The sequence below is a fragment of the Patagioenas fasciata genome, chromosome 13 (genome assembly GCF_037038585.1).
Source record: "Patagioenas fasciata isolate bPatFas1 chromosome 13, bPatFas1.hap1, whole genome shotgun sequence".
NCBI classification, from domain to species: Eukaryota; Metazoa; Chordata; class Aves; order Columbiformes; family Columbidae; genus Patagioenas; species Patagioenas fasciata.
Window position 1 is genome coordinate 12428490 of NC_092532.1, and position 18159 is coordinate 12446648.

At 35.5% G+C, this 18159-nt stretch overlaps 1 protein-coding gene across 2 annotated transcripts in view; it reads right to left on the reverse strand.

Moving 5' to 3' along the window:
• Positions 1-18159, reverse strand: part of CDH13 (cadherin 13) — a 459967-nt gene that overhangs the window by 246877 nt on the left and 194931 nt on the right. For both annotated transcript variants that reach the window (XM_065848060.2, XM_065848059.2), the window contains exon 4: positions 17780-17896. In XM_065848060.2, coding sequence (XP_065704132.1) covers positions 17780-17896 — 117 coding nt within the window. The remainder of the gene's footprint in view (positions 1-17779; positions 17897-18159) is intronic.

Below are 18159 nucleotides of genomic sequence, written 5' to 3' on the forward strand. Positions count from 1 at the left end.
AATAAAGATCTTTCCCTCAGCTTCCATTATGTAACAAATAAAATTACTATATAATAATATGAAACTGTAATTCCCACAATCAGCATTACCTGCTTCTGGAAAGGACTCTGACAAGAAAAAAGGCAAATCTATAAACTCATGATTTAGTTAAAACTTGAGTAATATCATATTTTCCTTAAAGATTACACATGGTAACCTTTGGATGTTTTAACCAATTCTTATTAGTGATGGGTTTAAACCATAAATGCTCTGTCTAAACGTGAAACAGTCCCAAAGTTTAAGATGACCTTTATAGGAAGCTCTAGCTTGAACCCTGTAATATAGTATCTATACTAGATTCTTTTTAGAAAATATCTTTCTAAGCTACATAAGAGGCATTGTTGTTATCATGTACATCATCAGTTAAAAAAAAATAAAAAAACTTCAACTCTTTCATCAGCTTCAAAAACGTTTTTCTTCATCACTTCTCTCTGGTTTTATCCCATATAAAAATTGAGCTTTTCAATTTTCTGTGAAACCTAGCCTGTCAATACATAGCGTATGCGTTTTCGTACCAAATATATCTTCAAAAAAACCAATATTTCATGGCATCTAAGCCTGCAGGAAAAAAAATATTCAATAACATAATCCATTAATGTAACAACTGTATTTTCAGGTTCCCAGAAACAGCTACTAAGACAATTAAAATTTTAGTATTCAAGAATCTGTATAATACAAAGAATAGAAATTCTGCTCCTGAAGTTAAATGAAATTTACTTTTTAGAGGAAAGAACTGGAGGATGAACACACACAAGGTCCGATAATAAAAGGTTTGATATTGCCAAAGGTTAACTGAAGCCAAGAAAAAGTTCTAGCTATAGAAATAAGGTTGAACCTTCTTTTAAAGGTAACGCTATATTTTATAAACTTGCTAATTAATATCAGCTTGTGACTTTAACAATTATCAATATGTAAATCTTAATTACAGTTATTGTATAATTAAAACATCACTTTTTGCCGAAAGAAACAAATAAAAGATTTCCAGGCTTTCTAACCCACTTGTGACTAAATACAAGATTTGTTTCTTCCTACCTGTAGCAGCACTATATTTTCTAACTCTGAAAAATTAGATGATTTCCAGTCACATACAATTGCTTACCATAACATTGCTCAATGTCAAAAAATACAATTTAAAGCTAGTGGTAAGATGTTGTGAAAGTTTAAGCTGTTAAATTATTATACTGTTACAGAAGTTTGGTGGATAATGGCTATGCATGCTAGATCTTGCAGAATGTAAATGTAGCTATTAACGTGAGGAACAAAAATCAGTTTAACACTTTAATTGAGATGGAAGGAAAAAGAATAAAGAAATTCAAGAAGTAAAAGGCTTCAGACTGAATAAACCGCAGCCAAAAAAAAAAAAAAAAAAAGTGTATTTGCATAAGGTATTCTAAATATTAGAAAGTCATTCTCTTATAGCAATGAAGTCCTGCTTCTAGCTGAGCTCAGGAGTCAGGGAAGGTCTGTTGCATCCACCAGAACAAGGTAAAGCAAGTTTAAACCTCTATTTAAAAAAGCTGTTCCAATCTGTTTAGTGGGGATTAATCTGACACAGCCTGGCCCTGCTCCTCTAAAGAGACACATCAGGATCCAACAGAAAAAGCCACATGGAGCTGTGCTCTGGTAACGTCTGGCACAACGTGGCCTCGGAGACCGATTCACACCAGGAGGTGTACGGATGCCAGAGGATCTGCACGGATGGCTTTGTCCTGCCCATCGCTCAGAAACATGAAGCTGATGTGAGAGTCTGGAAGCTGCTCTGCTCTGAGCAAACTGGGGTTTTGGTGGTCCCTTAATTCAGGGGTTTATGTAATCCATTCTATAATAATGGAATTAAAATAGAAATCCAATAGAAACTTATGTCTCCGCTGCCATTTTTAACTGGCAAAACACAAATATCCATCCAGGACCTGCTCCACCTGCACTGTGCAAAGAGAGGATTCAGCTGTATTGTGCAATTACCGTAGGAGCTACAGCTACTCTGGGCTGTGGTTTTACACCTTGTTCAAAATATCACCTTAGATTTACAGCCACAACAAGGCACTGGCTCACTGCTGATACAGAGAACTCACTCCTAAAAGGAAAACACAGTTTAATTTCATGGCTGTTTCCATTTCACACCAACCATTTCTTACCAATACTGACATTGTTAAGTGATAATCTATAATCACCTGTGGCCATATTTGACTTCAATTACATAGGTGTAAATCCAAAACCAGTTTTCATAGACATTTCCTCAATTCAATGCTAATAAATATTCATATTTCATCACCTTATATAGGTTCAGATTATTACTCTAGTTACATGGTTTAGAATTCTTTCTTAATTAATTGCTATCTCTGACTATTAAACTGCAGTTACAGAATGACTGTAACATCTAATTATAACAAATATAAAGCATGTTACTTATAAAAGTGCACCTGTTTTAATCTTACTATATATTGATATAATAAGATACATAATGTACATTCAGGTAAAAAAGGACTGGACTTATCTAGAATATTAGTGAGTCTTATATGAAAATAGAATAGAAATATTTGGAGATCTTCTGAACAATATGCTGGCACACAAAATGAAAAAGGCAATAGAATGCACCCATCTTCACAAAGAATTCAGCAATATACTTGAAATGTATGTGTTTTTCTCTTCTATTTAAGGGAAATATGGGACTGAAACCATAGAGATAATTAATGAGGTAAAACAAGCTTTCAGATTAATGAAGCAAGTTAGTTTCTCCAGGATCAGACTTTGTTGTTTAATTTTTACTGAAAATTTAGGCTGCAGGCATATCATTACAAATCTCAAATAAAAATTAAAAATTATTTAATGGTATTAATAACTATTTACTTTTTGGAAATCAGTCAACAACACATGGAGATAGAAAAATAATTTAACAAGGTCTACTAATTTTATTAATAATGAAAAATCACCTTAATATGTATGTTTCTATGGCTACACTTATTGTGTCTGGAATACAGAAAAATCTTAAAACAGTCCCAGGATTAACAGCTAAGATGAAGCTAAGAGATGGTTTTGAAAGCGGTATTTAGAAAGAACAGTCAAGTTCTTTGAATTGCAAATCATTAGTTCCAATTTCAGACATCCCAGCATCACAGGGGTGAAGAGCAGTAAGGAATCAGATTAAATTACAGGACCCCTTCTCCAAAAGAAAACACACTACGGATAAGGGGCTTGTTTCTGAGCAATTCTAGGAACTGGACAATATTCAGGAGCACTCAGATTTTTCCAGAGGTTTTTGGGGGTCTGCTCACGGTGGCGCTCAGTGCAAGAAAAGGTGACTCCTAATGCCCATTGTATTTTTCAATAATCAGACACTATAATATTACCTTTTATATCATAGGAGAGCTGGCAGTGCCCAAATGTTCATAAATGTCAGAAGAAATAACTCCATTTTCTAAGTGTGGATTAGACATCATCATGCTGAAGGAAATGAGGCACCTAAATTCCCCTGAAAATGTGTGTCTTAGTAACTTAAGTCTCACTGCTTTCAGTAACAGCTTTTTCTTTCTAACATTGCCTACATACTTTTGAAATGCAGAATGACTCTATAAATAATAAAGCAATATTTGAATACAAGTAATGAGTCAGACATTCTTCACCCTTTCCCTCTGCTTTCCAGATACGTTTGCATGATATAAATCGTATCTGAAAGAACAAAAGCTTAAACTTGAGCTGCTTTGTGGGAATACAGAACTCCAAAGGCAGTATTCGTGCAGCCACTATGAGATCTTTTTTCAATTTGTGATCCTTGCAAAGAGCGGTAAAAATAATATACAATTCAAAGATGAATCATGAACAGCAAATTACACAAGGATGGTTGTGGGTCAGTATATATTCTGCCTATAATGCTGACTGATAATGTCCTGTACCAGCATCAGAGACCAAACTGTCGGGGGCTATAGCAGGAACTATGCCCTTTACTACTGGCTTCAACATTGTGTGTAAAAATGTAGAGTATCACAATGCTTGATAAAATCCACCACCTAGTAGTCAATGGAAGTTCTTTAGTTCTTCAGTGGGATAATTGTTCCCCGTGTTTCCTCCATGCAACCAATTTTCCACAGCACCATCATATCCATACTTAGTTGTTTCTTTTCCAGCTTGACAAATCCTATTCTGTTTAAACTCTCAGTTTCTTACCTCTGATCATCTACACTGCCCTTTTCTGAAGCTTCTCTAAGTCTACTGCATGCTTTTTCAGATGGGATGACAAAAACGCAAAATACAACCTTCTATTTGACACCTGGCAACTGTTAAGGATTGTCTTTTCAGAAATCAATCCACAACAGTTCCAGAACTGTTCCTGAATTTTATATAGGGTTAATCTGCAGTTATCAACAAACTTAGTCATTCAGTACTGTTAAATCCTTCTGCAACACTAAAATCTTTTCATTACTTGTCAGTCTCTTCAATAGTTTGGGATGATCTGAAAACTCTGTCACCTCACTGTCTCCTTTTTCAGATTTTTTACATTGTGTTAAACATCACAAATCACTGAATAGATCCTTGAAAATATCCATTGTTAAAACCTTCTCTATGAAAACCTATTTCTACACTGATGTTTCAATTTTTTTAGCCAAAATAAGGTATTCCCTCTTAGTAGAGAAACCCAAGTGTGTTTTATTTATCAAATTTATCTACACCTTTCACTCCTCCATAGATCTTAATACATTTATGAGATATGACTTGCCTTCAAAAGAGCCATGTTGGCTACTCACTTCATGATCATCCAAAAGTTTACCTATTCCAGTGCCTTTTACAGCTTGGTTTTGATTGATTCAGCAAGTGTGGGAGTGTGATTCAGCGGGCTGTTGTTCTAATGTATTTTGAGGCTTTCTAGAGTCCTTTTTGAAAAAGATGAGTAGTATTTAACACCCACCTTGCAGTGCAAATGAAGCCAATGCTTGTGAGTAGCCACACACCACAGTTAGGAGTTCAGCAATTCCCTGTTTGAGCTCTCTTCAAGTTTGGTCATTGTTATTTCCTGTCCCTTCACAGAGAACATCTGCAGCACCACACAGCCTCCCTTGCAGGGAATACACTGGTTTCCAAATTACTTGAAAAGCTTTTACTGGTAGTTTGTAGTCTACTCTTCCATTTCAACAGGACTTTCACTTTTAAAGTTAGGTTGGTATTTTGAAGAACCCTCTCTTACACTCTTTTGGAATCTCCAATGGAATTAAAATGGTACATGTTAACTGTTTCTCAGCTATTTGCTTATCACACAGATCAAAAATGTCCTGACCATAAATTCATGACTGAAACCAATGGCAGATCCTGCTACTAAATTATTTGCAGTGAGATCATTTCCCTAGCTCTCCAACACAATAATTTCTCACTTTCAAAGCTACTGCATAAGGATCCACGTGCTTCATTACACAACCAGCAGGGAGTCCCTCCTTGAGAGAACGAAGGACAAAAAATGGCAACCGAGCTGTATTTTGCCTCTAGTCCTCGAATTAAAAACCTGATGGGAAAACTTCAGTCGACTTCTAAAAATATAATTAACTCAGTCTAATAAGAATTTCAGAAAATTGTTCTTTTGAAAAGCATGTGATGAAAGTATTATTTTATGCTCCTTCCTCTACTGTAAATATTGCACTAGAATGCATTGTACCTGTCTTCATCTGCTATAAATTGTATACATATATGTGTACACATCAGTTAACATGTGCTTCATTTGTTCCCAGAATTAAAAGACTGTTCAGATGAGAAAGTGTTCTACATAACAAAATGTGGTCGAAGCTTATTTTCTTGTAAATGAGAAAAAAAACTGGAGGATACATTCAGCAGCCAGGATTTTCAGAGCTCCTAGCAGCTGGCTGTGAACTACATCTGTATCTTTTTATCTGAAGAGTTTGAAATCACTAATCTTTGTGGGATCTTGGGAAAAAAAAAATACAATCAATTTTCTACTGCTTAAAAAGGGTATCCTTCATCGGTCAGCCCCTGCAGGAACCAATACACCTGTTTTTTAAGATTTCTCAGTAACAGACAATTACACATTTTTTTCCAAAGAATTATTGACTGTAACATGATTGCGTTCATTTTGATTTTTTTTTTTTAAATGAGATGGTTTATTTTAGAAAATTGCTCTAAAATCTTCACAATAAATTAATAAAATTCAGTAATGGTAGTATATAACTTTTTTAAAAATCCACATACAATAGATTGTATTAATTCAAATTAATTTTCATGTTCCAGTGACCCTTAGCAAATTCAGATTAGAAAGTCCAAGAGCCCAGTAATAATGGATGAAGTTTATTTATTATGTTTTCCTATTTATCCAAGTTCAGCAAGCTCTGTATTTTTCATTAATTTTTTATCGGTGACAAAATTAATGTAGATCCTTATAGTTTTTCCCTTACATAATAAGTGAGCTTCCCATTGCAAACATTGCTCTTTGAATATGCCTGAGGTAACCATTATTCCAAGTCTAAAAGGAACAATAGCTTCTTCAGTAACCTTTGGGGGCTTGTTTGTCAAGTAGAGAAGAATCTGTTGAGTAAAGGTTGTTATACTGAACACCTGCATTTTTAGTTTGGTCTCTTAAAAAAAAAAAAAAACAACCACACTTAAGTGATTATGCTGTCTGATCCACTTGAAGCCTATTGGCTAGTTTCAACCAAATTTGACCAAAAAAAATATCCAAGATATAAAGTTCCATGAAAATTATAGCCATTTAAAGTGAAAAGACCTGCTAACATCTGCAGAAACAGAAAGGGAGGGTTTCCAATTTGTACATGTATATTCATTGCCCAGTTGGACAAGTTGTACCTCTTAGCCCCATCAGAAATGCCAATTAGTAGAAAATACCATCAGTGATGCTGAGGGCACCGTGTGATGACTGAGGGTCATTGTGCTTGAGGTGTTATCACAGGTCAGGGGTCTTGTGTTTGTTGCAGGAAACTAGTATTTGTAGGAAAATGGCCTTCATCACTTCTACAGGTCATGAAAATACTTGTTGTATATTGTAAATCAGGCTTGAACATGAATTTCTGTTAAATTAATATAGCCCCTGAATTCAAATTCTAGCCATACTCATCTACATCCACACTTCCTCATTTTATTTTTGCAATTCTAATAAGTAAAAAATGTATTAAGACACATGTTATTGGATTATAGGGATCACTACTACTTTCAATTTCTGAACTTCATTGTGGTACAGATTTCTATTATCAAATCCATTCTCATCTCCAGCAAGCTCAATTGAAAATGCAGACTTAATAGCTTCATCTATGTGTTGTGGAAATGAAGAGAAAAATTTCTAAAGCAGGGAAAAAATACTTATATGGAAAAAAAAAAAAGATAAATTTGAACCTTGATGAAAATCCTATTTTTCAAATCTAGTTCAATTATTTTTCCTATAAATATAGTGAAATAAAGTATAACCTGATATGTACACAATCATCTTAGTTCATGTTTCCTTCATGCATCCGTTTTCCCCCCCTTCTGTAATCTCCCAAGGTGGTTGGCCTGATCAAAAATCTTTTCGTACATGGATGGGAGAATTTCTAGTAGTGGCAGTGTGCTACTACAATGACAGAAAAGTGCTTTAGTATGTACTTCACAAACAGACTGCTGCCCCATGGAAGGGCTGAGTGATGAGGACGAGCTTATAACGACTGCTACATCTCAGCTTAAAGTGTAACTTAAGCTAAACAAAATCGCTAAAATAACGTGCTAGCAAAATTGTGCAAATATTTTAACAGTCATTTCAATTCTTAGATAGAATTTGTATAAATATTTATTCCATGTTGCTCACCTGTTCTTCAGTAATATTAAACAGATAGTAACAGGGCAAGAAAATAAGATATGGAAAAAAAAAACAGTGCAACTAATATTTGTTGACATAAGAGCAGATGAAATTGGGAGACTTTGCAATTTACTCACATCAGCATGTCACAGATTAAAATGGGAGAAAAGACACATGCAAAGTCAATAGCATTGTCCAAGAAGAGAGTAAATGAAAGTCTGGATATGTGTGTACAAGCCTGTACTCATTTATTTTTATGCATCTCTGTGTATCTGTGTGTTTATAAATAAAATATGGAAGGTATGATTCCTGTACTTAAATCTTACATACATTCCAATAATTGGCATAACTTCATAAATAGTTTCAGAAAATTTAAAGACTATAAACCAAAAATCAACACTTTGCCAATTTAATGACAGAACATTGGAAGGTAGGTTAATAAAAAAGTACAGTTGTCTGAATTTTCATCTGTCTTTGCTTAAACAATGTTTCAGTGTCAGAAAGTGATTGTTCTCGTTTTGAGTAATTCTAAGGAAAGCAGAGTGGTCAAATTAAAACATTCTTTTCAAAAGATAAGCTAAAGGAAACTGGAGATGTTTGTAAATGTAAATTTTAGTTCAACAATGGATCATTGATTACAATGGAATAATTTGTATTTTTACATATTTGACTCTGAAAGAAAAATAGGTCAATAGAATAGAACAACGTTTACTTCAAAGGACATATTATTAACTATGATAAAAGACATCAGCTCATCTTTAAATAAGGTAAGGGAAAAATATATCCTCATTATACACTTCAAAGTGCAAAGATGTCATAGTTGTTTTGTCAAGTGGATGAGGTCTTTGGCAGACAGATAGGAACAGCCTCAGGTCCACAGGCCCTGGTTCTCAGGAGGGACTTCAACCACCCCAATACCTGCTGAAAGGACAAAACAGCAATCCAGGAGGTTCCTGGAGTGCATTGATGATACCCTCCTCCTCCAAGTGACAGAGGAGTCAGCGAGGAAGAGATGGACCTCAAACCTGCCAACAACAATGGACTTGTTTGGAATGTGAAGGTCAAAGGCAGCCCTGGCTGCAGTGACCATGGGATGGTGGAGTTCAGGATCCCAAGGAGAGGAAGAAAAGTAAAAAGCAAGCTCACTATCACCCTAGGCTTACAGAGAGCAGAATTTTGCCACTAAGGATATCCTTGAGTCCATGGGAAACCAGTTCCAGGCACACTAACAACAAGAAAACTATCAGGAGTAGTCAGCGTGGATTCACCTGGTGAATACCTGTCCTGGTGGACACCAAGCTGAACATGAGCCAGCAATGCCCTTGCCACAAAGAAGGTTAACACTGGGCTGCATCAGGCAAAGTACTACCAGCAGGTCAAGGAAGGTGACCGTTGCACTCTACTCAGGTCTGGTGAGACCATACCTGGAACACTGTGTCCAGTTCTGGACTCTTCAGTACAAGAGAAGCGTGGACATTCTGAAGTTCAATGAAGGGCTATAAGATGATTAAGAGACTGGAACATCTCTTGTATGAGGAAAGGCTGAGAGAGCTGAGATTGTTTAGGCTAGAGAAGAGAAAGCTCAAGATGGATCTCATGAGGCAATGGACACAAACTGAAATGTAGAATGTTCTTTGAGAACATCAGGAAATTCTTTTTTAGTGTGAGGATGACTGAGCGCTGTAGTAAGTTGCCCAGAGAGGCTGTGGAGTTTCCCACCTTGGAGATACTGAAAAGTCCTACGGACACAGTCTTGGGCTACCCGCTCTAGGTGGTCCTGCTTGAACAGTGGCGTTAGACAAGATGACCTCCAGAGATTCATTCCAACCTCAAACTATTCTGTGATTCTGGCCCAGAGACTACAAATGACTTAGTCCACTTCTGAATTTCACAAACAGGGTTGCAAACTAGATGGTTGAGGTTAAAAAAAAGAAAGCTGCCTTTAGAGGGCAGTTGGAAAAGGGCAATGGATGTTTTGGAAAGGAAAATAAAAAATGTTTTACTGAATTAAAATACAGCTGCCATTATAAACATTAACATCCTATTTATTCCTTCATCTATGCTATTGATCTGTTACTATACATCACTCTAAAATGCAAAACAAAATATTCAAAAGAATCATCCAAGTATAATAAAACCAAAGGCAAAACAAAACAAAACAAAAAAAAAAGCTTAAAATGAGTTAGTAATCATTGAAGAGATCCAGCAGTTAGTCAAAAGGAAGAAAATGACTATTGTTCCCTGAGTGACAGCTATTTACTCCACCTTACAGATGAGCCATGTATAATACACTTCATCTTTCCTTCTGGAAATACTCTGCCACGCATCTTAATATCACTTTAACAAGCCACAGCTAGTAATATTGAATTTGTTGCCAGTCCAGCCCACAAAATGCCTTTATTAAAGGCTTTCATTAATGGAAGTAACAGGGTTGACAGTATGACAGTATTTAGTTTGTAAATTGGCAGGGATAAGTTATTTTTCTTCCTAAAATGTCATTCATTTGGATATTGCTTTATATTACACTATACACTTGTTAACAACTGACTTTGCTTAATAGGAAACTGAAGAAATAATTTGGAATGGAACGGGAAAATGACTAGATGGCGAACGTACGGTATCAGATGACAAACAGACTGCATCTGAAGCAGTATGAATCGATTCACAGCTATCAAATAAATATCCTAATTGATTTAAAGGAAGCTCTATGGTCATGCTCTCTCCACTGACTTCTGCATGATATCTGCAGAATATCTGCAGATCTCATCTTCTTGCTAGTAATATATTAACACACCACACTGCTAAGTAATGCTGGATAAGTCTGTTGCATTTGTCATCCTACATAAAAGAGTTACTGGAAGTAGATTTGTAGGCAGAAATTTTACTAATTAAAGATACTAAGCAAACAAGAAACCTGGACCCAAATATCCTGTTTTGCTAATCTGAGATTACAGTATTAGGCTCTACATCTTGTTGAGCTTAAAATTTGGCTCTACTAAGAATGCAGAGACCAAGGTTTTCTCGAAAGTACACATTCAATAAGAAAACCAAGACAAATAAAAGTCAAGATGGATAACAAAAAACTTTCCATTAGTCAACTCAGGATATACAATCATCTCAGAAGATTGTAAAGATGAAAATTAACAAAAAGATCAGTATAGTTTCATGAAAACCACAGAGAACCAAGCTAGGGAATGGCAATTTATTAACTATTATTCTTTATCCCTAGAAGGGGCTTCCTGGCTGGTGCTGTCCATGGTGCTCCCTATTCATAGTGTGCTCAGTAAGACCAGGTACAGAACCACACCCTACATGTGATTCTTGAAACATCAGCCTGAGGTTTATCTGGGTCAAGGAAGCTGAAAAAGGTCTGGAGTTTGGGGGAGATTCTTTGGGTTTGTCTTTGAAGAGATGACTATAATTAATCATTAAAAGTAAAACAAAACAAAACAAAAAAGGCACATTATGGAAAGGTTTCTAACACTGGGCATCATTAGATGAAATAGCTGTTGCATCTAAAAATAATCCAAACATTTTCCTTCAACTTGAGTCTAAAATTCAATCAGTGTGCCAATGAAAAATTAGTTGCCAGGGGTTTATTTCATCTTAGTTACTTTACACAGACAATTTACTGGCAGGGACTGACTTTTTTCCCTCTGCCTTCATCTGCAACACAGTTTAAGATATGAACTTTTGAGATAAAAGTTAGCACAAACAATGTGACAGTTAAACTATAATGTACTCTGCTGAACACCTTCTGAGCATAAAATCTCTTCTGTTTGGTGCTTTCCTTAAGGTCATTAGCATGATTTATTATGAAGCAGGAAATTACGTTCTGGATATTTCAATATTGGGTAGAAAATTTAATTCCTTTGTTGCCATAGAACTGCTTTACCTCCAACAAACTTGTAACCATAGTAACTAGATTAGAAAGTATTCCTCAAATGTTTAAAAATTCTTTTATTCTTATTAATGACACCAAACATTGAAAAAAAATGGTAAATTCTTATTATTTTCCAGTTTTCCAAGGCATCTGCTGCTCAAGTGTAATTCTTTTGAAAGATCTTAAGTAGACAGGGGTATTTTAACAAGGCCTTCCACTAGAATTCTGTTAGTTTAAAGAAAACAAATGTAGTCTGTTGGAATTGTTTATGTGACTCTTTTTTTTTTTTTTTAAAAAAAAGGAAGTTTGAAGAGGGACTTTTCAGAAAGAGAGATAAATTTGAAGAGCTCTTTTCCCTTAATGGTTTGTTAGGACATCAAATACATATTCTTTAATGAAAATTAATATGCTGTAGTTTAATAATTCACGTACTTGCATTGAAAGCTCTTTAATTTAATGGAGTGCTGTTCATTTCATTACTTTCATTGCTGAGGTAGGTTGGTATTTTTCCATGAAGGTCAGCAGTGTGCCATTCCTTCATGCAAGCCACAGATTTGATCAGATGTTAAACTCCGACATCTTCAATGATCCATTTGGGTCCAGCTCAGCAGGGTATTACACATTTTCAAGAACACTAGAATAGCAGGAAACTCCTCGGTATCGGTTCTTTCAGGATCTGAAGTAGCTGTATTATGCAACTGTGATCGTATATTTATCAAACTTTGTATTCCCTTCTCAGTACTTTTGTTGGAAATTAATTCATTTTCTCTGGGGACTAGAAACCTTTCTTCTAATCTTATGCCAAAATGTATTAATTATTACACCAAGGTATTCCTTTCACTTAAATAACTACACTCACTCTAGATTTACAGAAAACAGTGCTAGGCTGAACAAATTGAGCTCGTATGTTTTTCTGCTCAATCTGTGTTAGTACCATAACTTGATTTTTCTCTAATCACAACCTTTTTTCTTGCTGGATTAGAAAGAGCTTTATTTATTAAGGCTGTCTTTGTTGCCTAAGTGCTATTCATCAACAACACCCTTTTTTTCTCCCCTTTTCTGTGCATCTTTCTACTGCTCTTTTTTTGCTGCTTGTTTATATATCTTCATCTGTGGATGTCTTTTCCTGTATAGAATGATAGACATACTCTAGCAATCACTATTCCTTGTACCTGAGTAATTCCGTCCACTCTCTGAAAAAGGTCCTCAACTTACAACGCTTCCCAGGAGGCAAATGTTCCAACATGTTCCTGATGGCACCACTTTTCCAGCTATCACCAAAAATATTCTTGCCTCCTGGACAAGCCAGAATTCTTGCTGATGACCACCTCCTCTTTTCTGAGCATACTCTTTGGAACAACCTGATCACTACATCTGACATTGCGACGATTTGAAAAAAAATGAAATTAATATTAAAAATAAAAAAATCCAGTGATTTTTTTTCGTGTAGACCTCAGACCCGCTTCTAGTTCCATAGTAAGAAATATATTATTTTGCTTCTGCACCACTTCAACTAACTAACACGGAGATTCAAACCAAGAACTGAGAGTCAGACCTTTACCAAATGAGAAGCTGATAAGGAGTCACACAGATCTCTCTCTTTTAGGTATAGCTCTTTTGTTCTGCACATCATTCTGTTTTCTGGTAGCATACACCATTATCTTCCAGACTTGGATGCCCATCCTAGCTAGGTACATTCCCTCCTCCACTTCCTTAGACTCTGTCTCTCCTTCCCTCATTTTCTGCCTAATTTTCCAGTAGAACGAATGCATTTCTTAATTCAGCTTTTATTCCACTGTTTCTTGTTCCTTTGCTGTCTTTCAAATGTCCTCCTCTAATCTACAGTACTTCTCTCTAGGTTCTCTTCACAGGTCGGTGGATCATGATCGTATCTCTTGACAATTCTATCATCTTCTTTTCAAACTTTTGCCTGAAGTTTGGCATTTTTTCAAGCTGCATCTTTGGTACTTAACACTTCTGTGAAGCATATAATTTATCATACATAAATAGCCTCAATCAGATAGCCACTCAAAAATAATAAGCTTCCAGCAGCTTTTCCATCCAGTTATCTTCTGTTTCCTCTTCTCTTCAGTTTTTTTTCTATTGCTGCATTAACAGACAAGTTGTGTTTTCTCTTTGACTTAAATTCACAGCTCAGAGAAGGAAAAATAAAAATCACCTCTGCAGAGATCTTAAAGATTTTTATCCTCTTTTATAGCTTGCACCACTTCTACTCTTGAGCTTTTGTTTTGGTGAGTCCTGCCATCTAATTGTCATTTGGCAGCTAAAGGTCTATCAGCCCAGATCAGAGGCAGAGAGTATATAGAGAGTATGTGATGCAAAATATCTGAACAAACACCCCCTCCTTCCAAAAGGACTAAACAGCCAAGTAACAAAGGAAAAAATTCTCCTACTGGCAAAAAATGAGGTTTCGGTTTTTTGTCATTCAGCAGTTTCCTACAAAGTCTCTCATGTAATTCTGTCTTCTCATCTTCACTGAGCATAGAATGTCCCGTCAATCTTTACCAGTCCATTCATGGCATCCAGATCTTATGTGTCAACAATTAAAATACTCATTCTTATGAGGGACAATTCATTTAAATTAAAGAACAGAATAACAAAATTATCATATATCCATCAATACAATCAATAGAAATCCTTTCAGCCTATATTAAAACATTCTCACTTTGCAGATGTCCTTCTCTCCTAGTGCCTAGCAAAGCTGGAACTTGCTGGCCATCTCCACAATTACCTTTCTGCACTTTGAGTTCTGCACTACTGTAAGGATCAAAATTCAAAAAGTACCATCATGCGGTTCACCACCACAGTCAAAGTGAGACTAGAGGCTGTCAAACAGATGCATGGAACCACCATTCTTACGTTAGTCTTCGAAAACATTTCCATAGTGTAGTGGTGAATAACCTATCACTATAATTACAAGATAATCCTGCATCCCACTGGTTTGTACTTCATTTGACATGATGTGGACAAATAAAGTGGAAAAGTAACATATGGAGAGAGACTAAAAATCGAAGATCATATCCCTGTGCTGTATCAGCAAGATGTAAAAAACCACATCAATAACAGTCAACAGTAGTAGCCTGGGCCATCTGGTCATAAAGGCCCATATTACCAAGATTGTATTAAAATATCTTCATCTCACTGTTTTCCCTCAGGAATGAAGGACAGATAATATGAAAAAGCTTAAGTTCTGCTAAAAGGTGAGATGCCTCTACCTACAAGCACAATACATCTATGATAGTTATTTAATTAAGAGATACCCTAACAAAGGGTGTGAAAACGGCAAGTCAATAATCTAATTCCTAAATGAGTATGCTGGAAAGCCAGTGACAGCACAGAGAACAGCCTCTACACATGTACTTCCTTGTTAAGCTAAAAACTAATTTGAATTTTTGTAATTAATTAAAACACTTTTTTCACTTGTCCAGTGCAATATCTCCTTCCTGAATTATATTAACAAGCCTTAATGAATAAAGTCCTCTAAAATCCCCATGTTTTTTGTTTCCTAATTGTAAAATAAAATGTAATTAATTGTTCTCCCCCTGCTCTATTTTTATACATCTGCCCTGCTTCCAACTAAGTGCTAATAAGCAGTTCAGCTGGTGGTGGCTGCTGCAATCACTTCCAAACAACCTTGTGCATTTCCAGGCACCATAGCAGGGGTTAGAAAGTAAGAGGCAGGACAGACAAATAAACTACACTGGTAATTTGCTTTCTTCTTCCTTCTCATTTTAAAATTTCTATAGCATGCAGATTATCCATGCTTCTGTATGTTTTCTCTCTTCCCCAAAACACCATATAAACCAGAGCTACTAAATACATATGCAATATCCCTTCACAGTGATTACACCACACCAGAGATGGCAAAGTTCAAGAGAAATTCATACACATCAGAAGCCATAATTCATCACTCCATGTAAAGCCCTGTTGAGATTTCTGAAGATAAACCCCTAAATACTGTGGAAGAGGAAATACTTTTGTTTCTCATGTATCCTAGAACTGGGCAACTCAATGAATTTTTCAAATTCATGAAGCTACGTACGGTTCACAATAAACATTTAAAGTTAAACAAGGCAGATTATCAACTTTTTCTATAGTTTGCAAAGGATCTGAAACAAGTGCGTGAATTGGGTATGTAAGGCTTCCTAGATTAGTACAGACTATTCTGCTTCTGGTTTATCCAATGAAGATCTGTACGTGTTAAAAATACCTAAAAGAATTACTTTTATTTTCAGCATTGACTCCTACCAAATTTTTAGTTAGAGAACAATAGACTCTCTTCCATAGCATCAGTATGTCTGAGGCTCCAAACCTTTTTATTCATGCTTCATTAAGCATTCAGTTGTAAATTACTGCAGCTGACCTAGAATACTTTGTTTATATTTTTAAAATATCTCTAAAATTTTTGTCTCACTTGATACATATACACTCTATGTTGCAATAGACTATAACTAAATTACGCATGTCTAGATACCTAAAACAGAAATATACTGGAAAACAAAAAAAAAACCTGATGACAGCTCAAAGTATTTCAAGGTGTGGATCATTTGCAGTTGCTATAATTTAAACATTAGTTGAGGATAGGTATATCTTAGGGCCTTTGAAAAACAGACTGCCAGATGCTTTCACACTTCTGTGTCTGTACATCATCTAACGCACTTGTGATGCCTGACTAGCATGTCAGGAACAAAAACAAAGTAAGATGACAAGATGGTAAGAAAATATTTAAGTAGAAATAGGACCTGATTCATCTCATTCTGCTTAAGGAACTTCAGTTACCAGGACTGGCATCCTAAACTCCCAATAAAGATATTTGATGAAGGCACTTCTAGAGAGCAACTCCGACTACCTGAGATCCAAAAGTTCAGTGTTCACAAGCAGTGGGGGTTTAATGAGGCAAGGAGAAATAAATCAATGCAAAAGAAAGGCTATAGATCTGCGTATAAGTAACCTTTGGAATTCTCTCACGGCTTTAAAGTTGCACAACATAAGTCTTAAAAATTAGCTATTTACCACTAACACATTAACCAACAATATTTACTTTAGTTATTACTCATTAATTCTCAAACACTGAAATGTGAAGGGAAAAGTTCAGAAATGGCTTTAGAAACTTTAGGACACATTAAAAAAATATTTCAGAAAGACCGAAAAACTCAAGAAATCTATGAGAACAGTCTAAATTATTGACAGGGAAGGGAAGAAAATTAAAGCTCCAGAGATTATTCTCTCTTTTTACTGATAGGAAAATAAACTTTCCTAATTATTAAAATAACTGACTAGGTGCCAGCTGGTTAAATTACACATCGATCGTAGAGTAAAATTCTGCCCTTAAGCTGTGCATTTAGCTGCACCAATGATATCGGTGGGAATTAGGAATAGACTCCACAGCTCTATAGGCTGTCGTGTCATTAACACCTACTGAAGTCACAGCAATGTATAGTGGGGTCCTTGTTTGAAATGTGCCAAAAAGCAAACTAGGTTCATGTAATTACAATTTCTGATGCTTAACTGGCCATTTGAACAACTATTGATATTTTAGTTTTAATGATTTTGTATATACAAGCTGTATATCTATCTGAAGTTCTGGAAAACTGGCTGTTAGAACTCTATCTGGTTGTCTGCAATGTGAGAAGAATTTTCCACTTCTTTGTCAGACCTTTGCAAACAACAAAAAATAAAACTGAAAAAATCTGCCTATTTTGTCTTTGGACACTAGGAATTAACTAAGGAATGAATGAAACAGGGTTTTACATGTAATACCTTATGAATTCCTTCTAGGTCTGGAGAACAGAAATAAGATAATCCACACTATGAAGTAGGATATTTACTCACATCTCTGATCAATGCATTTTACTAGAACATATCCTGTTAAAGTCTGCCATGCATTTTCATCTGTCTACACAATGTAGACAGAAAAGATTGTAGACAATCTTCTCTGTTCAATTTTATGTTTCTTAATTTTCTCTGGGACATTAATGTCAACATGATAGGCATTACAAATTTTTAAAATAAATAGATCCATTAATATCAAAATTGAAACCAGTTCTTCCTTGACTTACCTTTCCAACAGATCTGGGGAATGGTGGTCTTTGATTTTCAGGAATTAATATTGGAGTTGCCAAAATAGCCCTTTTTTGTCTTGGAATTCCAAGGTTGCCTTCTATCTTAAAGATTTCCTAAAAAAAATAAAAAGAACAAATACTTTCAAAATAATATTCAGTTATTTCCATTCTCCGCATCTTTAGGTAAAATTAACATGAACTACCAGATTCTAAGTTTTGTATTACATGTTTTCCAGCAATTAGTGATAAAATATCAAACTATTTATTTAAATCTGTCAGGTTATTGCACTTATTAAAGTGACAGTAGACAAGCCATATTCATTTTGTATTCCTGTAGACTAGTTCACTTACAGGTGAATTTGCTGAGACTGTTCCCA